At 31.7% G+C, this 23,032-nt stretch overlaps 1 protein-coding gene across 2 annotated transcripts in view; it reads left to right on the plus strand.

The window, feature by feature from the left end:
- The first annotated feature begins 1,014 nt into the window (after positions 1-1,014).
- The window catches only part of LOC124538489, a 35,125-nt gene continuing 13,107 nt past the window's right edge, over positions 1,015-23,032 (plus strand). The window contains exons 1-4 of one of the 2 annotated variants that reach the window (XM_047115567.1): positions 1,015-1,117; positions 1,901-2,929; positions 6,133-6,219; positions 13,950-14,068. In XM_047115567.1, the coding sequence (XP_046971523.1) occupies positions 2,152-2,929; positions 6,133-6,219; positions 13,950-14,068 (984 nt within the window). In that variant the 5' untranslated portion in view covers positions 1,015-1,117; positions 1,901-2,151. Of the gene's footprint in view, positions 1,118-1,834; positions 2,930-6,132; positions 6,220-13,949; positions 14,069-23,032 lie in introns of those variants that run through there. The other variant, XM_047115568.1, reaches the window with a different exon arrangement.

Genomic DNA, 23,032 nt, shown 5'->3' on the forward strand with positions numbered 1-23,032 from the left:
GTACTGCCAATCTATCATAATATTATGTTAAAGTTATCCGAGTCTTGTATGTACGTCGCTGTGCCATACACAATTGAATGTCTATATTTCATCTTATGTATGCCGATAATTATCAACGATTATAAAAATATACATACATATATATACTTATTTGAAAATGTGAATTGTAAATACATAATAAATCAGATTCTTTTATATATTTTGAGAATAAATTTCTGTCATTATTATTATTATTGTTTTATTTCTATTATAATTGTATTTCTGAAAGGTTCAATATATCATAATAAAATAATGAAAACACAAGCCGATTTGTTGAACTCAATTTAAATGGCTGTGGACATGGCATCGGTAATAGTTACCTACATATATTATATGAATTAAAAAAAAGTTACAAAACATAGAAGTAATACATAAATAACATGTTTACGTTGTCAGAAAATGATACACACAACTTTAATAACATCGTAATATAATCTGATTTACGAATTAAAAACATTAATGTTATTTATGGCTTACAGTTTTTATGTACAAGTAGCGACATCTAGTTACATATTACAAAACCACTAGGAAAATTCGCTACCAAGTAACTACGTTACTACATTGTCCACTAGATGTCTCTAAAATATTAAAAACTACAAAATTATAAACTAAGATATTAGATAACTTCACGACGAAAGCTATGTCTTCGTAAATGAACATATTTATGCAATTATTAACAATTTTAATTCGGGTATTATTGAATTAAAGATATATAAACCAAAGAGCTAATATTTTTCACAATAGCAACATTTTTTATATTAAGGATAGGAAGTTGGACTTCCGCCTCTAAAGTACGCTTTTTAAAATAAATCGACAGTCGAATTGATTAGTTTTCACTCGCAGCGATGATTGAAGTACTAATGTACTATCAGTAGTACTCTACAGAATATATTATATCAATGAGTGAAGTACGCTATCACAGTACTACACAGTATAATACTTATAGCTGTGTTACAATAAACTTAAAACAGGACATCAGAATAAATAGGATTCGTTTTGATAGGATTAGCAATAATCACGAGACTGCCAGCATTCGACTGAACACGAGAGGAAAGACAAAATTAAATTAAAAGTGAAGGTAGGTACAGGAAATTTCCAACTACGCAAAGATAGATAAAACATTATATTTTCCTTCCCGAGGCAAGACAGAACAAAATTAATATGATGATTATCGTAATTTTTAGCAATAAAGACAATTTACTTAATTTGAAGAATATGTATTATACATAGTCGGAGCTTTAATGTTATATTTAAATTAACTTAACTTTTTTTTGCAGGAAATGGATAATATATATTTGGTGTATTCCAGCCATATTGCTGTCTTTATATAATGTCAACTATTAAAAAATATTTGCAAAATAAATTCTGCACTCTAAAATCTTCTACTATCATATAGAAATATGTAATTAAACATCGAATACATTTAACGGTTTAGTAGAACAGTTTTACAAACTACTGTAGTTACATTGTTGCATAGCTATTATCAATATTCCAATTATTTTGCGAATAAATATTTTCTTTTTGTAGATTTTATACGAGCATTAATTATACTGAAGATCAAAATTGCGTTATGTTGATAGTTGAATAATAATATCCATATTTTATTTTTCCTTTAAAGCAATTACAAAAATAATTATAACCTTCGATTCTCATTTAATTGATGATTAAAATGAGTGCGTGCAGAATAAATAGAATAGCACATTATGCAATCACGATCTATGTTTAAAGTTGATAAATTAATTTATTAAAAAATTTAATGCGGGTAGGCATATGAATATGCACAAAAAAAATTGGAGTTCAAACTTATATTTAGGCTTTTTTACGTTAATTTTCATAGACAATTTTCTTCCGTACTTTATAGTTTGACAAAGACTTTGACGAGTGATCGCGTAAACGTTAAAGTTGAAATCTGACAAACGAAACGTCATTAATAGTAAACGAATCATTGGACTGTGGAGCCGCGTAACAAATAATTTTATGTAAATTACGAGTTTACTGTGCTTCGTTCTCTACTTTGTTTAAAAATGGAATGAAATAATCGTTCTAATTAATAAAAGTGTAATGTTACTTATGAGATTGATTGAATAGTCGTCATTAGATTTCGCTTTATTCATGGCTTCTACACCAAAACAATCGAATGGCAATTTGCCATCGAACAACGGTTCCGGTGTTAAGCGGAAAAAATCGCGTGGAAGTAAAGGAAATTATCTCTCGAAATGGTTGGATAAAACGATGCATCACATTCAAGAATCTACTCCTAGCTCGGAAGTGTATGATACTTATGTTCATTCCAACACGAATTGGCCGACCGGTTCCCAGTTTGCTCCAGGTTACGATCCGTACAAATACAATATATATGGATGCGCTTCCGAACCGATGTCACTTCCTTCATTGCCGACGTATTACAACCCAATGATACCACCTCCTTATTCCGAATATCGATATATACAAAATGAGCATAAAAGTATTCAAGTCCAAAGACCAAGACAGCGACGTCGCAGTGAGAATAAGGCTGAAGAGCTATCTAGTACACCAGCTGATACTCCTATGAACCAAACGAAATATTTACAACCAAAGAATTACTCAGATAGTCAAGATTTTGCTAGTCTCCCTCCAATAGTGACTTCAATGGGTGACACAAATTCAAACAGTGATATACAGACCAATGAAAAAGACGATGCAAGTAATGCAAGGAGATTTAGTGACCCTTGTGTTAGAGGCTTGCCAGATGTCACTAGGCCTAATGGAGAGGTTGATTCCGGTTCCGAAGCTAGTTCTGGTCTATCGGGCAGTCAAGTCGGAAGCCGCTTACTGTCATGTCTGCTTGACCAAATTTCGAACCTTAAGCTTAATAATGAACGATTAAACAAAGAATTACAAGAGACAAGAGGTAAGCTGATCAATATTCATGCACAATTATAACATTTCTTAACCAACTTTCACCTTTCATTGTTACAATAAGATCCATGTCATTTCAAATTACATTTACATTAAGCATATAAAATTGAGTTAACATTTTTAGATGGCATTTGCAGTCACTCCTTTGAAGTATTTCTCCTATATTTGTGGTGTCTTATCTCCATGTGTTTTGAATAAAGCCTAAATTATTTTAGCCTTTATTATTAATCACAATGAAAAGTGAAAACTGTAATCAATATCTTGAGCCTCTATACAGATTACTGTTATTTTATTGTTACGAAGGCTTACATTGAATATAAATAAAATATAATATTTTACAATCATAATAATTGAGTTATGAATTAAAAACAATTGAATATGATTAACTGAAGACTGTGAGAATAAATATGTATATTATTATCTTTTTTATTATCCATAGTACTCTTGTATTTTTTTTCGATATATTATTCTGTTATTGTTGTTGATGTCATTACTTGTCATTGTGTTAAAATTGGCAAAATAACAACTTTAATAATAGACTCTTGATCATTGTTCTCACCTATATACATATAAATTGCAATAAAACATTATTTTAATTAATACAGTTGCTTCCAATTTTATATACATTGTCATTAAATCTCAGAACATGAAATTTTCCAACTTAATTTCTTAAGCTTGACTTAACTCCATTAATAAAATTATCTTTTGAAATAGGCCCAGATTGATGAGTTTCATGTGTCTCATCCATACATAATTCACTTTGTGCTCAATAGTGAAAACACATTGTAAAGGAAATGCATGCACATGATGTAAATCTTCCAAGAATTAATTCACCAAGGGATATCTTTAATAGAATATGTGTCTCCTTAATGTAGTGACATTTTGGAGCTCTACGAAATATCTGGTTGCTAGACTTGCCTGTTTTATGTATAATATAAACTGGTTGTAGTTCATTAGTCTCCAATATATTTGATTAAATCTATGCTCACAAAATAAACTTGCAAATAACAATAATTTAGTCTGAGTTATGTATATAATCATATGCATATAAATTGGAATATTACATAATATCATATTATTTTTCGAGTATAATTTACATAATCATTTACATTGTGAAATGGCTGTAAGTAAGATTTTTTTGTAAGAAATTATAAAAATTGAAGAAGAGGTCTGTAAGAAAATCTTTAGTATAGTCACAGTCCTTTCAAAAATATTATTATTATATACAAACCTGTGTCTCTCTGTGTCATGTTTATTTACTGGTAACCTTACCACCTACAAAATTATGTCCATAAAAATATTGAAATAATATCACCTACACAATATGACTCAAGGCGAATCAGATCATCGTGTTACATATTAAAAATAATACTTTGTAATGCAATACTTGATGCGATGACAATGAAAAACCCAACTTATTGTTCTCTTTATAAGACATTATGTAATCTTATTTAGTCTTCTTAAAGTTACATACATAAATAAATCTGGATCAGTAATTTGAACAAAGAGATATAATACATTTGGGCGAACAGGTCTACAGAATAGGTTCATGATAATCTATCTATATTAATTAGATATTAGTAATTGCATTTAATATAACATTGATATTTGATAGTATTATTGATGTATGTAACATGTATTACACCCAACAAACATTGTATATTATAATACATTTCAGTCTAATTTTCTAAAGTTGTGTTTGAGTTAGTGTGTATCTTCAGACCAAGGATGCTCATAATTTTCACATTACACTTTAAAACAGTCAAGATTAACTTAAGCATACATTCTTATTGTATTACATAGTAATAATGTACATATAATTATAAATTTACATAAACTAACTGCCAAATACTAAAACATATTTTAAATATTTAAGTCAAATTACTCATATTCGAAGTATTTAGTTATTATTGTTTTCTAATTGTGTTAAAATTACACATTCTTAAATCTCTAATATGAGCATTCCTTAAATTGAGATTATTTTAAGATAAGTCTGTTATTCATGTTACTGACATATTTAACATGTTCATCTATTGATCATATCTAAATATCAAACTTGACTACCAATTTCTAATAGATAGTTAAAAAACTTGGTCTGAAAGTCTGTCGGTCATTCACGGCGAAACCGCTGAACCAAATTTGATGAAATCTTGTACCAATTTAGCTTGAATCCGAACGAAGCATAAGCGACTTTATTTATGCGATATCCTTACGAGCAAACCGAACACGGATGAGACCGCGGGTGGCGATTAGTATAATGTAAATCGTGAAAATGGCTGTTGTTGTATTTCAGTGTTATTATAAATAGGTAAGGTAGATAAATTATAAGAATACATGTGCAATATTATGCTTGTCCTTGGTGGTAGTCTTAGAATAACATTTAAAAACTTGAACAGTTAGGTCTAGATTTTATTCGTTGATGGCATTTTGCCAAGAAAATTGTCGTTTGAAATTCTTGTTTTATAAAACTTATTTTGTAGCACACGAATAATTTTGTATCTGCAGTCGAAATGTTAAGGGTGATATGGTCTGTTTATACTGGGTGTCATGCCTTCCTAAAAGAACTGTTCATTTCGTGGTCCAAAGTAACCTGTCAGTCACACGTAATCTGGGGGCACGGCAGTGCCCCAGCCAAGTCTCGAGCAAAACGGGCACCGCGGCCGTGCCGTATCTTTTCTCGAAGCTATTCGCGGTTGTTTCGCCCCTCTATATCTTCGACGTGGACAAAGCTAGGAGCTTAGGATTCGGTAGTGACCATCATGATTCACACATAACAAATAATTTAATCACAGGTCTCGTCAGTAACATTTGCACATAATTCCAGGCAGCAAGCAGCTTTTCATTGGTGCTCTTTGCCAAGTCACTATAATTATAATGTAAAGAAAAGTATTCATACAATTACTAAATGTTGATTTATTACTACAAAATAATTTGAATAGGACTTGGCTTCTATAAGATCTCAAAACGTTTTACGATGGAAAGACTGCATCGAGAGACTTGGCATTTTTTTACATTTAATGTTTTAGGTGGGACATAATAATATCGTGTTATACTTTGGTCGATAAGGAGAAAAAACTAACCCAAACTTTTGAAAGGCGTTTGTCTCAGAATTTTTTTTTAACTGTAGGTATAAACATCTGTAGTTCTGGAACGTGCATTTATTGCAGTTTTTAATTTATAATTTGTTATTTTCAGCTGAATTAGAGAACATGCGGCACCATAATACATACTTTCCAAAGGGACCGAACAGTATGGGAGCTCCAACTAATCTCAATGGAAGTGGTAAATATATTTTTTGATATATTACTTACTGGCAGCCCGGCCCGGCTTTGCATGAGTGAACATTTTTTATTTATTTTTTTTTAACTTTTATTTATATGTTTTTGATGTTGTTGTATTAAATTGAAATATCTTTATTATTGAAATGAAAACTCCCTAGTGTCTTTTGTTGATTTTTTCGACTTGTTAAACAATTGCCGTTCTATTTCAACTCATCTACATAAAAACCTTATAAATTATATACCTAAACCTTCCTCATGAATCACTCTGTCTATTAGTGAAAACCGCAAGAAAATCTGTTCAGTAGCCTTGGAGTTTATTGCGAACATAAATACAGACGCGGCCGGGGGACATTGTTTTATAACTTAAACGACGAACACTACGGTACTTGAAACTACATTGTAACGTACTTTACCGTGTTGAACACAGATTTTCCTTAATCCTTACGAACATCGAACAGTGTCGATTCGATATACGAGCAGGTGAACTTAAAAAGAGCTGCTATATCTTCGAACCTTGACCTCGTAATTTTAGACATAATTGCCGTCAAGCGAGCCCATCAATACATACAAAGTAGGGCGTTGCATGCAGCTTAAATTGGAATATCAATATTAGTAGTTCCAATTTTAATAAATTCGAAAACATTGTATACTAGCGATCCGCCCTAGCTTCGCACTGGTGCAATACTGATACTAAATATACTACAGAGTTTGTTCATTAACGATTTCACATTAGAAATTTCTAAAATGATCAGTGTTTCTTTACTATATTGCCCATGTATACACACACCATACAAAAACTTATTAAAAAAAACCGCAACAAAATCCGTTCCGTAATTTTAAAGATCTAAGCACATATAGAGACAGAGAGCGGTAAGCGACTTTGTTTTATACTATGTAATGATTTTGTCATTTGAAAAGTAGGTGTTATATATGAGTTAACCTTCATACAGAAACGGAGATTAGTAGGCGTACGAATGAGGACAACTTGTTTTATCGTAATAATAGCATAACGGTATTCAATAAATAGTCACGCTAAATAATGACGAAAGTTTAATTTGTTTGAATTTTACAGCATTACTGATTCGAACGGTATCGCCATACAAATTTATTTTGAAGGAAAATGAAATTAAAGTGTAATGTCGTCGACACGGAAATGATAATAAAATATTAGTTTTCGTTCGCGGTTTTGGTTATGTATGACTGAATTTTTGAACGTTGAATAGAATTACTACTGAGTTTCTTGCCGGTTCTACTTTGTATAATCTACTTTCTGAACCGATGGTAGCTTCACTTAATTCATAATTGACGATTCAAAAGTGCTCGTAAAACTTGCCAACTTAAACTTGAATAAATATTTTGTTTTTTTTTTGGATTTTATGATTTAAGAAAGAAAGGTACCTTATCGGGAACCGGTTGAGTAGAAACAACAAACAAATAAAAATATTTTTCAAAAGTCAGAGGGTCAAAAGGAGTCTCGATATTTCTCTCAAATATTGTTAAGCCATAATATTTGTTTCTATTAGGATCGAAGTCAAAGGAAATCTATGTATATCATAATATGATTTATTCAAGCAGGCTCGTAACAAACATTTTTCAATCGTTATGTTACTGTATTGAATTGACTGTAAACCTGCGGTCAGTATCAAGTACGATAAATCAATACACTTGAAAAATTGATACAAGTATATTTACAACGGTTAAGGTAGCATTATTGTGCCGTTTAATCCAACCTGTGTGACTATAATTTATACACAAAACTGTTGTGTGTGATTCATAATAGAATAACAGTTTGTGTTTTAAAAATAACGGTGAAGTTAGCTCCGATATCTTTTTCGTTAGACGTCAATTAAATAGTACATATAATGTTCGTTCTAAAGATCGTAATGCTATTTATGCTTTAGGTTGACGTTTCAGATTAAAACGATATTGATCGTTTACGAGCTGTTTAGCACCACCACCAGATGTTGTGACACAAACAAAGTAATCTTTAAATTGAGTTAATATCAATCATCTTACGCTAAAACTACAAGGGAACGTCTATAAAGATGTTCTCTAAAATCGGCCTATTAATCTTAGAGCTAGCTAGAACCAAAAGGAGTCTAGATTCCCTTTGGTTTTTTCGGTAGCGTTTATTTGACAATGGATATACATTAAAATGATTTTGATTGAAACAGTGACCGATAAACTTGTAACAGCTAACTTCCCTCATCCCATCATATTTGACCATTTATTTTTTTAAATTTGATCCTGAAATTTTTTGTTGCATTTTATTGCTACTTGAAAAAAGGGGACTACTGCTATTTCAAATGCCTCTGATGTTCATTGACGCTCAAATTGATGACTTCGGCCTGAACCACATATATCTGCATGATAATTAGTTGGACATATTTTTACGCCTCATAAGTTAAAGGTGCTTTCAGCTGCTGAAAGATGCTTCTGATTTGGGACTTGTTTATCTATACTTCCAGATGATCAGTGGCAATTAGCTACGTCAACATGATTTCGCATGTTTACGCATTAGTTTTCATGCGTTTGCTAGATAAGGTAATTATTCATAATCTTCGATGGTAAGCATTATTCATGTGTAATATTAAGTGTAAGAACACTTTGAAAGAATGTGTTTGAGATTGAATTTAAAAACCAAAAATACGAAACGTGAATCCACGATGACATAAAGATTTCCGTCTTTCATCCTTTATAAATATGTCCCTATAGCATCTTTTAAAACAGGTATTTTTAAGGGTTAAAATTTGATTTGATGCTCTTGATGTAATTCGGGTCTTTTACGGCATCACGAGAGAAATAATGTTACTATTGGGAAGGATATGTAAACACAGCTTCCTAAAAATGTTTGACACTAAATTTATGTATAGGCCATTTAGAGCAAATAATCCGTGTTGTTTGGGAAAAGATTATATTACGATTACTAAAACAATTTTAAGCATTTTATGACCATCAAATGTTTCTGAAATAGAAATTTAATGATCATTATAGGTTTGGTATCATTTCTTTATTTGCTTCTGCAAACGAATCTGTATCGTTTGAAACGTAGTATGAATATGAGCTAGATTTATCTTACACAGTGTTGTGATATCATTATCGTTTTTTTCTAACACATCTTTCCCCATCAATAGCTATTAGATATGTATGTATGTGAGTGCAACGTACATGTTACAACAATATTCTGTGTCGTGTTTTTTTTGTTGTTTTTGTTCGAAGCCGTATCGAGTTAACGGGACATTTGTAACACAAATGCATTTATATTTTACGATTAATTGATTTATATTTCACTTTGTCGTTGTTGTTTTGTTGTCGTCGTAATTAATCTATTGTGTTCGTGAGTCATTGTTTTAATACTGAGACTAATCGTTGGGTGAAAGTAACAAATCTTTTGGACAATAATTGAACAGGTCAGTCAAAACTTCAGTATCAGATATTCGATAGTAAGACCAAGTTAATGTTTTTTTTTTTTTAAATTTAATATATTCTAGAGTCTGGCAAATTGGCTTCTTGATGATGAGTAATTAGAATCGCTCAAACTGAAATAAAATTATCGTAGAAAGTATTGCTGTTTGGCGTTAAAATTAGTTGGAATTGGTCACAGAAATGTTAACATATAGAACTCATTTTCGACATGGAAAAGATTTGAAGGCTAACTTTGACGTCAATGCTCCTTGCACCATAATTTCTGGTGGGTTGGTCCTCGCTATCACAAGTTTGAAGTGAATACGACCTCGGTTTCCAATGTAATCATAGTAGATTTTGTTGTGAAAGAAACAGGCCAGTTAGAAATGACCCAATGCTCGGCTAAGGCATCTTCTAATTTAGATTTAGAATTTATTCCACCTAACTTTGATGGCTGTTATGGTTTGTGCCAATTTTTCATCCGATAAGCTTCCTAGCGATGATTTTCTTTACTGCCAAGCTCGAGATGAATTAAAACCAAGTAAAGAATTCCTATTTTAAGCTGTGCTTGCTTAAATTTTAACCGACCAATCAACGGTTGTGTTTCAAATGTACTCATCAGTCAATTTTATAAGACTCGGAAATCTTAAGAGAATTGACATTTTGATACTAGCCGTACTATTGATAGTGTATCAATCTAACTGTTTTGTATATACATTTGATATCGTCGATTGCCTTAGTACTTTAGGCATTGCGTGCTCGGCCTGACCCAGCCAGATAACCTCGGCCACATTATGCTGAATCAAGTTACGATAACCACGATAATAACCTTTATTCCATTAATATCAAAGACTAAATTTGATTATAAATAATTAAGTAAATTAATTTTTTTGCGTAAAATTCGTAGGATTTTATTGAAACAAAATATGTAGGTACGTTTATTATTACTATTACAATTACAATAAAGTTTTTTTATATAATGTATATTTTTAAAATTATTGTTTAGTACAATTGAGTCCGAATTTTATTTAAGCATCAATTCTTCGGCAATCTACACAAAAATGGATTTATTTATCTTTTTTTTTAACGTTAATTAAGAGGACTACATGAGCTAAATGCAAGTTTTAAAATGCCAAAAAGTATATAATCCAATGCAATAAACCAAATGAAAAAAATATATGTTAATCTTCAGGATAGATGCTAGTTATTAATTGTGTTGAAAACATGATGTAATTAATTTGGTACGATAGAAAAAAATCGCAAAGTTACCTCTAAAAAAGTCTTTTTTTGTTTTTTAACTACACTTATATACCTTCAATAATTTTGGTCTTTTGTCAGATTATTCTACAAATAATTTACTAAAAATTTATTATCTTAATTATTTAGTAAAATCAATAGATTTTTTTTTAAATCAGATTTTCTTATTTTCGACCAAAATGCGTAAGCATGTGTGCGTGAGCGCCTCGTACAGACACTGCCGGCCGAGGCCTGTTGCTATACAGACGTGTCGCTCTTTTCACCGCATCGTTGCGAATAAAATCTCGTAGATTTTATTTTTGTGTAATTTTAATTGTAAATTAATTGTCGAATATTATTCTTTTTTGTTAATAAATATATTAAGTTAAAATAGTCTAGTTGTAGTTTGCCGTTTATTTTTTTATTAAGTTGTGTTTTATAAAGTTTAATTTTGTAAACATAGGAAATAAAGTACAATCTGTGAAGAAAACTAAAAAACGTTCATATAAATTAAAAAGCCGAACAATTGAAAGATAATATGAAAAGGTAAGAGTATTTAATTAGTAAACATATATATAAATATATATTTTTTATATTTATTGGAAACATTTATTAAAAACAATGCAATTAGTTCGCATAGAATCAGATTTTTGGACATATTTCTTACAGTCACCATGGAGTATTTGGTATTGACCAAACTTGGACTTGTCCAAGAAGAATGTGCGGGTTCGATCCCCGCACTCTGAACTAAAATTTTATTATTTTTAAAGGACTATATTTAAAAATATATATATATATATTTTATAATTATTAAAATTTAATTGCTAACAACCATGCATTTATTTTTTCAGAATTAAGAAAATCGAAAAAAAAATAACACAGAAGCTATTTCTATTACGTTAGAATTTAATTTTATCAATTTTGTTTATAATAGGAAATATAGTTATGTATGGATGAAATTTAATAATAAAAAAAAAAAAAAATACAAATTAGCACATCACATGAATATTGAGTGGTGCTTGCCTGGGTTTGAACCCGCAATAAGATGCGCGCGTTCTACCCACTGGGCCATCTCGAAATATGTAATTGTTGTGAACCAAAGAACTAAAATATTTAGAAGTGTCATATACGTAATTCAATATTTTTTAAAGATTGGAAATAGTATCAATTGAATAGTACAAATTTTAGCTCGTAGCTTCAGTGAAAGTGGGTGAAATATTGACTGCAAGTATCCAAGACATTTTAATAACGAACGACGACGAACGAATAATTTAAAAAAAATATTTTAATAAAAAAATTGAAACGAAATTTATTTGTTTTTTTTGTTAAACCAAAAATAAATAAAAATATTTGAATTTAATTGAATCAGTTTTATTTCAAATATCAGTCAAAAACAATACAAATCATTCTAATATCCAAACTATTTTTATGAGATTTATGACTAAACCCACTGTGATTGACCGAGTTAACCAATAATTCTACTAAACCGACTTGACGATATTATTTTTATAGTAACTTTTTGATGCTGACTTTTTTAACTTAATTTTTTTTCTTTGTGTACCGATATTAGTAAAATGAACAAACTCTACGCTTTTAGTCAGTGTACAAATTACGAACAGTTCCAATTTTATTTAATAAATCGCTTTACAAACTTATAAAATTTAAAAATAGGTACGATTTAATATTTAGTATTACAACTAATTGAATTGATACAGTAAAAATTAAAGAAAAAAAATGTTTAAATTAACTATTTTTTGTACATAAAATAATAATAATTTATGTTTAATTAATTCAGTTTAATTTTATCATAATTTTTTAAATGACACAAAAAAATTAAAATAATTCTGTTGTCCTGTCTATTTCTATGAAATCTATGATTGATAGAATTGATAGAATTGACTTCGCTTCGCTTTCGCTCGGCGCGGCGCGCGGCGGTTCGGCGCCATCTATTGGAATATTCAGGCGTAACCTCGCCGCCTCGCTAAGCGTAGTGCGCGCGGGGACATGCCGTTTTTGTCGTTAGTGTAAGTGTGTGCGCGTGATTCTCAAGGGCAATTAGCTCCTGTAGTCCCCTTAATATGTACGTCAAATATAAATCTGTTTTACAACCTGGTGTTCCTATGTGCTGAATTATCGATCTTAATCTCTACCTATATATAAAATATTAATTGAAACAGTAAATTAATTGACATTTTCATTTAGCTGTCGTTAATAGAGCAATAGCAATACCAAGCTGCTTCGTTCGAGATTTGCAATGTGTTGTATGTATTTTTGTTGATATGTACTGTATTTTTGTTTTGTGATATAAGTATCTTTTTTTAAATTATTTTTTGCTGCCTATAATAGATATATCTTTTAACTTTACTATTGAATTGAGAAGGTACCTCAAAGATAAAACCCTCCCAGGATAGATTTTGTCTGTCTGTCAGTCAAGATCCTTTAGTAAGAAACGCATGTAGATCAATTTGAAGCTGATATCTAATACTCAAATCTACAATCCTTTAGAGCAGTGAAAATACGAATTTCTCAATCGCAATCAGAATATATAGAGATTTATGCACCGTTGCCACATATATTGACAACTTTATTTTATTTGAGTTTTAATAGCGATCTCTGTTGCGATGATGAGAAATTTTGGATGTGGGAAATGTATACTACAATGGCTTGTAAAGTTACTGCCTGTATTGTGTTTTTCATGAATTGTGATTAAGAAAACTAATATATAAGAGAGGGTATTCCATAAAACTTTTGTTTTTAAAAAGTCATATTTATAGTCATACCGTAAGGGTTATCTAACACCATTAAAATATGACATACTAGCTGGATGTCCATTTTATACCCTCGAGGGTTGAATATACAGATTATTATTCTCTGGAACTTAAACTATTTGTCTACTAAAGTTCAACTAAATCCGTTCAGCGGTTAAAGCTTGAAGAGGTAGCCGACTAAGTTACTTTCTCATTACCCGATACCATATACATTATAATAAGACAATTTAGTACAATAACAACCAATAGTTTAACAATGTTATTGTTCTAAAGTCTTCCTTAAGTGCTCGTGTTTAAATTATAGATCGTTTATTGTCCCCAGGCGGTCAATACTCGCCGGGATTCCTGACAGACTTGGTGCGCGAGATACGAGACGCGTCGCGCATGCGCGAGGAAGCGATGTACGCGAGGTTGCGCACGCTCGTACTCGAGAGGACCGACGTACGTATGACACGGTTTTATATTAGTAACTAGCTGTGCCCGCGACATTTTACGCGTTTCAATTTAACAAAAAAAAAGTACTGTAGCCTAAGTTACTCCTTATAATATCAGTTATCTGCCGGTGAAAGTCCTGTCAAAATCGGTCCAGCTGTTTCAGAAATTAGCCGGAACAAAGAGACAGCAGATAGACATACACAAAAATTGTATAAATATGTTATTTTGGTATATGTACCGTGTATACATATGCATTGAGCAATTTAGCAATTAAGTTATTTTAATAATATAAACAGGCAATCCAATTTTATTATATGCATCGATTAGAATTTATTCGAATTTGTTTATTTACAACATCACTTTATATATTTTTTTATTTATCAGTGTTTCTTTACCAATTGTCCATATATTATATTTTTAGAACCAGAAGTAGGAAGTAGGTTAACCTCTAAAACAATTATCTTTAATTTAGAATAATAATTACTCTACCACAATAGAAAAACATTTAGTCTACAACACAAATAACCATCAATAATCACATTACACTACTACTCAACTACCAATATCCCGCCTTTTTTTTTTAAAGGGAAGTTGTGTGACGCAGATGTTGCTTGTTTATTCCAACAATATATGTACATATATACAAAAACCTTCCTCTCGAGTCGCTGTATATAAATTCGCATCAAAATCTGTTGCGTAATTTTAAAGATCTATGTTATAGGGACAGACAGCGGTAAGCGACTTTGTTTTATACTACGTAATGATGTACTGTGTTATACAATTGTTACAATCAATTGGTTAATTTAGAACAGAGATTATATAGGTAGCCATATACATATATGTACATAACAATGTATGTAGGTATAGTATATTAAACATTTCATTGTATTGTTGATTAATAACATTTGATTGTAATTAATTATAGTAAGCCTAAGATCAAGTTTACTATTTTTACCTAAAATACAATAAAATGACATCAAAGATGTTTCATAAAAGAAAAAAGAATATTTATTGAGTTTCTTGCTGGCTCTATTCGAACATTCCGTGCTAGAGGAAGATATGCATTCAATTGCATACGTCCGAATATAAAAACAACAAAAACAAAATGAATAACAATTTTTTATACATTTGTGCCTTATGAGGCAATGTATCGCCAGGTCATTATATTCTATAATTAATACATTTTACACTTTATCGCGTATAGACACCGCGGGGGGAATTAATCTGATTATTAGTCGTGATATACTAAAACCTTTTCAAACATGCTGAAACATGCTGCGTCTTCTGATATAAGTTTTATGTAAATAGATTTAGTAGTCTATTAAATTATGCGTCCTAAAAAACCAGCTAAGTGCGAGTCAAATTCGCCCTTGAAGGGTCCTATAAAAATGGCATAAAATATTTTCTGTTCTTTGGGAGCCCTTTTAAACATTTATTTTATTCTGGTTTTTAACGTTTGTTGTTATAACGGTAGTTCATGAGATACAATTGTGAGAGACAGACATACAAACACCCGGATGGACAGCGGTCTTAGTACTAACGTTCCATAACCTTTTGGTACGGAATCCTAAAAATGTGTCTTCATTTGTAAATATATATTTGAATAAAAGGAAAAGTAGAATGTTCCAAAATATGTAGCAGTTTTCAGTGACCGTCTGTCCTTTACGAAATACCTTGGCGTTTTTCCAAATGTGCGAACTGTAAAGGTGCGTCGCCACCGAAATAGTTGACAATTTGTGTATTTGCAACCGTTTTAATTGAATAAGTACAAACAATTCTTACAACAAATCCAGGCAAGCACCGCTGATTCATGTGCTTAATTTGTCTTTATAATTCATCTCGTGCTTAACGGTGAAGGAAAACATCGTGAGGAAACCTGCATGTGACAAATTTCATAGAAATTCTGCCACATGTGTATTTCACCAACCCGCATTGGAACAGCGTGGTGGAATATGTTCCAAACCTTCTCAAAAAGGAGAGGAGGCCTTTAGCCCAGCAGTGGGAATTTACAGGCTGTTGTTGATGTTGATGAATTAAAGTTTTCTTATTTTTATCAATCCTATATACTAATAAGGTTAATTTAACAATGCTCATGCAAATAAATCCGTATGCGTATTTTTAACGTGTGTAAACGAAAGGAAAGACGTTTTTAAAAGGTTTATTTTAAATTTATCTTTACGACTATTCAGAAGTAAGTAAGAGCTGATTTGACTTTTTGTTTTCTATATAAGGAAATTTCTTATGTTTTGGCGTCAACGGTTCCGAATTGAATGTCAAAAATCTCAATTCCATTATATATTAAAGACAATGTAAGAAATCATTGAAGTTTCTTATGGCGGCCTTGTTAATGGTCAATACCATCAGATGGCCATTCGTCAGTCAGCCTATAAAAAGTAGAGTACTAACTACTAGATTAACTGGGTCATGTTGATTCAAGCCATCCTATAAAAAATTGAACAAGCCAAATCATGTATTTATTGTGTGCACTGAGCTTTATCTTTATTTCATTTGTTCCTTGACGCGTGGCGCCTGGAATACTATGAGGATGGATTTGTTATGTATTATATTACCTTTAGCATTTGCCTCAACGCTATAAATAAATTCATCCTTCTGTATTTGAAAATATCTTGTAACCCTACAGTCATGTATCATGGCTTGAATTTGAAAACTTCAACTCTTACTCGTGCGTGTTTAAAGGAAATTATAGTTCGCCCTTAATCTTTATCTAATTTCACTAACTCCCGTTCCGGTTTCACGCTGTACAATAAGGGTATATAAAGAACTTTTCGATTGAAGAGGCAAAACATAACATAATATTTTTTATTTATTTTTTTCGGCTAGGAAAATTGAAACTCTTGCCTTTTCTCCACTATAGTATACATGTAATACACTTATAAAACCTCCTTTTGAATCCCTTCGTTTACTTATGAGAACCGCATTAAAATCAATTGAGTAGATTAAGAGATCTGAACGTACAAACAACAGGAAGCGACATTGTTATATACTACGTACAGACGATATAATATATTCTAGTGAGTAGAGATAGCCTAGTTGCTATAACGAAGCAATCTTAACCGATGATTGTGCGTTCAAACTTAAGGAATACTGAGAGTTTATTTTTTAGTTTTTATACATAATTGATGTCGTGTTCAATAGTGCTGATTCATTTACGTTTAAAAGCTGGTCACTCAAATATATCGTATCGGAATCTAACATCAGCTGCATAAATTGTTGTCACATCTGTTTTCTCAAGGATAAGATCTTTCAGTGTCAGCAGTGGGATATTTAACGCCTTTACCTCCACACTAAAATTACAAATGCGAAGGTATTTATGTGTAACCTCTTTACGTTGAAACCGCTGAACCAATTTAGATGAAATTTTGTATGAAGATAGTTTTTTTTTAATTAATTTCGACTTAAAATGGGGGTTGACGTTTTTGTATGTTATAGGTAGTTTTATAATCTTCGCGCGGGTAAAGCCGCTGTTTCAGCTAGTCTATTTATACATATAATAAAATTGGGGTGTCTGTTTGTAATATTAAAATAGCCCTGTATGTATACACGGTACATATACCAAAAACACATTTTTTTCAATTTTGTCTGTCTGTCTGTTTATACCGCCTAATCTTGGGAACGGCTGGACCTATTTTGACGGGACTTTCACTGGCAGATAACTGATATAATAAGGAGTAACTTAGGCTACATTTTTTTGTTGTTGTTGTTCTTGTTGTTGTTTTGTTTTCAAACGCGTATAAGCTCGTTGGCACAGCTAATAATTAAAAAAATATAATATTGAAAGCGTTATTTGTGAATGTGTTACAGCGAAAAAAAGTGTATCAATATTTTAGCATCTGTGTAAGTATACCGCTATCTAATGCAGATAATTGCTTACGTACGTTACTTTATCTCACGGAATCAAGGTCTATCATACAACCTTGTCATGTCGTGTAGGACTTAGGGATACACCCACACACACACAACAATAAGACACACACATATAAAACTATATTTAAACGTCGAAGAGCTAAAATTAAAACTAATATAACATGGTGCAATCGATTATTTTGTTTCATATATAAAAATCGATATATTTAATCGAAATAAAAATGTACTTTATTCGAATATAAATAATGTTATTATTAATTATAACAATTTTGAGGGGTAATTTTATAAGTTTAATTTAATTACTAAATTAAAAGCTAACAATGGTACGTAATACACATTTGGGTATTCTACTCGTTACGTTATAATGTTAGTAATAATAAATTTATATCAATAAAAACTAGTCTGTGAAATAATAATATCATATCATTGTTTTTCACCTAATTTTTAAAAATAGTCCAGTCAGCTGCTTTTATACATATACACGGTCAGAAAAATGCTATATACAAAGATAAGATAAACTTTATTCAGAATCAGAATTGCTAACACGGAGTATTAACTAAATAAAAATATACATTTTAGATACAATTATAATAAAGAATAAAAAAAACGAACATATATATTTTACTAGCTGTGCCTGTGACCTTGTACGCGTTTGATTTAACATTTAACAACAAAAAAAAATTATTGTAGACTAAGTTACTCGTTATTATACCAGTTATCTGCCAGTAAAAGTCCCATCAAAATCGGTCCAGCCGTTCCAGAGATTAGCCGGAACAAACAGACAGACAGACAAAAATTTTAAAAAATGTTATTTTGGTATATTGTACCGTGTATACATACATATGTATTGAGTAAAATAGGGCTATTTTAATATTACAAACAGACACTCCAATTTTATTATATGTATAGATTAGAGTTCTTTGTGCAAGGCTCTCTGTATAGATAGCATCGGATAAGATATTCTGTCGTAAAAACAGCAATACTTAGAATTGTTGTGTTCCGGTTTTAATGGTGAGGTAGAGTAACTAAAAGAGCAAGGGCCATTTCATCTCAGTTCCCAAGGTTGGTGGCACATTGGATATGTAAGGGATGGATAAAATTTCTTACGGCACCAATATCTATAGATGGAGATGGTCACTTTATATCAAAATCCTATTAGCCCGTCCGTCTGCCTATTACATAAAAAAATTCTACCTATAACTATATATGAAAAATTAAAGATGTAAAAGAAAATATATAAATTGGTCTAAATAACAAGAGACACTATTAACTTTCTACGTTACCAACTTAATTATAGATATAAAAAGTGTTGATCAATCTTAATTAATGTCTTATCAAGATATTAAAGTCTATCGTTGATAACATCACTCTGATGTTTTGATTGAGCGCGTATCTTTATACGTATTATACTAATATCAACAGGTAAGATGTGTATGTTTGTGTTTCCGGTTTTACATAAATGACCGATACAGATATTTTATAATTAATTTAATACTTTTAAGACATATATATGGAGCTAAGATGGCTCAGTGGTTAGAACGCGTGCATGTTATCCGATGATTGCGGGTTCAAACCCAGGCAAGCATCGCTATATGTGCTTAATTGTGTTTATAATTCATCTTGTGCTCTGCGGTGAAGGAAAACATCGTGAGGAAACCTGCATGTGTCTAATATCATTGAAATTCTGCCACATGTGCATTCCACCAACCGGCATTGGAACAGCGTGGTGGAATATGTTCCGAACTCTCTTCTTAATGGAAGAGGAGGCCTTATCTCAGCAGTGGGAAATTTACAGGCTGTTACTTTACTTTACAACATTACTTTAAGACATATATACACTATATATAATCTATGCTAATATTATAAATGAGAAAGTAACTCTTCCTATTTGTTACTCTTTCCCGTGGAAATTACTGAACAGATTTTGAGGAAATTGCGTATGAAGCAAGCTCGTATACATACCTGAAGACCAATTCCTCAAACATGAGCGAAGTCGCAGACACTAAAGACAGTTGAAGACACAGTTTAATAGTCGCTGATGGGGAAAACATTAACTGAGCTGTCAAAACAGAAGGCAAAAACTTTATGCTGTCTATAAGATATTTGTATCGTATAAGTATGTTATACGGAGGAATGAGGAACATATTGTGAGGAAGGCCTTGGTCATGGATTTTGATGGATATAGAGGTAGATGACCACAGACACGATGGATGGATTGTATGAAAGATGATATGGTTAGAAAAAATGTTACTTCTGTGATGACGTCTCACAGAGAAGTATGGAAGAAGACATGCTGCGCCGACCCCAAATAAAATTGGGATAAGGGCAGGATGACGATTTGAGATATTTGTACGTCTCAAAAATGTGTAACGAAAAGTCACAGAAGTAACGGTTTATACTTATCTTTTAGAGATAACTCACCGGGACCAACATTTTATAATATTGAATTTAATATTCACAATGTATCAAGCCTTATCAAAATAACATATTCATTTTGAACGCTGTAGATAAAATTCGTCTTTTACACTTGAAATTAGAATCAATTATTTCAGGAATATGATATATTTAAATAAATGCGTAAAAAATATGCCGTGTTCTATAAAGTATGATATTAATATCAACCAAAATCAAAATATACTAGCGCCCCTACCCGCCCCTGTGATACAAAGTATACCACTAAATATCTAACTGACTTTTTGTAACATCGTTATAATGTGTAATTTGTGTTTTGTTATTCCATGTTAGATGCGTGTTTGTGTCGAATAGGAAGTCCTATGTCCGTCTCCTGGTTCTAAGCTATCTCTCCGCAAATTTTCAGCCAAATTGGTTCATCCGTTCTTCAGTTATAAGTAGTGTAACAAAAGCCACTTTCTGATTTAAGTAGGCTTTTACAAGCACTTTTGAATTATCATTTAACAACTATATTTAGTGAATCTACCACCGGTTTGGAATGTAGATTCTACCGAGAAGAACCGGCAAGAATCTCAGTAGTTACTCTTTTGATGCGGGATAAAATATTTACTCGTACGAAATCGGGTAGCTCGTATGATATCTATATTTGTTGGTGCGTCTGTTACTAATCGTGTAACTGACTCTAAATTAAAATCAAAATAAACTTTATTCAAGTGGGCTTTTACAAGCACTTTTGGTTCGTCATTTCACAATTAAGTGCAGCTATCACCGGTGCGGAAAGAAGATTCTACCGAGAAGAACCGGCAAGAAACTCAGTAGTTACTCATTTTCAACATTTAAAAAATACAATCATATTAGTTAAATACATTTACATATATATGTATGTAATGTAACCTGCCTGGAAGTCAACAGGTATTAATTCCAACCTTTTTTATCATGTACAAAATCTTGTATCGAATAATATGACTACGGAACGACTTGACCGATTGAGGTCATATTAATGTTTTTTGTCGAGATGTTTCATATCATGAAACGATCTGATAGGCGGCGTTATAATCAAGTATTATTACATATTAGGTTGGGGAAAAAGTCTTTTCGCATATAGTATGTATGAACTTGTAATAAAATCTCCTTGGCTATACCATTTGTATCTGGCTGGTTTTGGTATCATTAAAAAGTTTTAATTTTAAAGAAGGCACTTCCAAATTCAAATTAGGAATTTGTGTGATTTTCATTTGTTTTTGTTGTTGTTAAAATGAGTGAATCTAAAGAAGAAATTCGATACATTTTAAAATTTTACTATAAAAAAAGGTAAAAATGCAACTCAAGCCGCGAAAAAAATTTGTGATGTTTATGGACTTAATGCAGTATCTGTGAGAGTAGCGCAAGTTTGGTTTAAGCGTTTTCAAGCCGGAAATTTTGATATCAAAGATGCATCTCGCTCTGGTCGCCCTGTTACGGACAAAATTGATGCCATTTTTGAAAAAGTGGAGCAAGATCGGCATATTAGTAGTAACGATGTAGCTGAAGAACTGGCAATTGACCACAAAACGGTTTTGACTCATTTGAATAAAGCTGAGTACACAAAAAAGCTCGATATATGGGTGCCTCATAAACTCACTGAAAGAAACCTAATGAACCGTGTACTCATTTGTGATTCTTTATTACGACGCAATGAAACCGAACCATTTTTGAAGAAGCTGATAACTGGTGATGAAAAGTGGATCACATATGACAAGAACGTGCGAAAAAGATCGTGGTCAAAGGCCGGTCAAGCTTCACAGACTGTGGCAAAACCCGGATTAACTCGCAACAAGGTAATGCTGTGTGTATGGTGGGATTGGAAGGGCATCATTCATTATGAGCTGTTACCGCCCGGCAGGACCATCGATTCAGAACTGTATTACGAACAATTGATGAGATTGAAGCAAGAAATTGAGAGAAAGCGGCCAGAATTGATCAACAGAAGGGTTGTGGTTTTTCACCATGACAACGCTAGACCTCACACATCTTTAGCCACTCAACAAAAATTACGAGAGTTTGGCTGGGAGGTATTAATGCATCCGCCGTATAGTTCTGACCTTGCACATTCAGATTTTCATCTGTTTCGGTCTCTGCAGAATTCCTTAGGCAGTGTCAGGTTAACATCACGAGAGGACTGCCAAAACCACTTGTCGCAGTTTTTCGATCAGAAGCCCCAAAATTTTTACAGCAATGGGATCATGTCACTACCAACAAGATGGCAAAAAGTTATGGAACAAAATGGCACCTACATACCTACTTTAGTCAAATGTAAATAAACGATAAAAAAAACTTTTTGAATTTTCATATAAAATACGAAGAAACTTTTTCCCCAACCTATTATATAAGTTATAAATGTAGTATGTTTAAAACTTACTTTATATTTTGTGCCAAAAAGAAGATCTATGAAATGTAGACCCGACAGATAGCTCGATCGAATACAATACTCAATTAATATTCCTAATTATTTGCTATAGTTTAATTGTAAGATAGCTTATACATATAATTAAATTGGTGTGTCTGTTTGTAATATTAAAATAGCCCTTTCTTACTCAATGCATATGTATGTACACACGGTACACATACCAAAATAACATTTTTTACAATTTTTATCTGTCTGTCTGTTTGTTCCGCTTATCTCTGGAACGGCTG

Source organism: Vanessa cardui, chromosome 20 (assembly GCF_905220365.1).
Source record: "Vanessa cardui chromosome 20, ilVanCard2.1, whole genome shotgun sequence".
Lineage (NCBI taxonomy): Eukaryota > Metazoa > Arthropoda > Insecta > Lepidoptera > Nymphalidae > Vanessa > Vanessa cardui.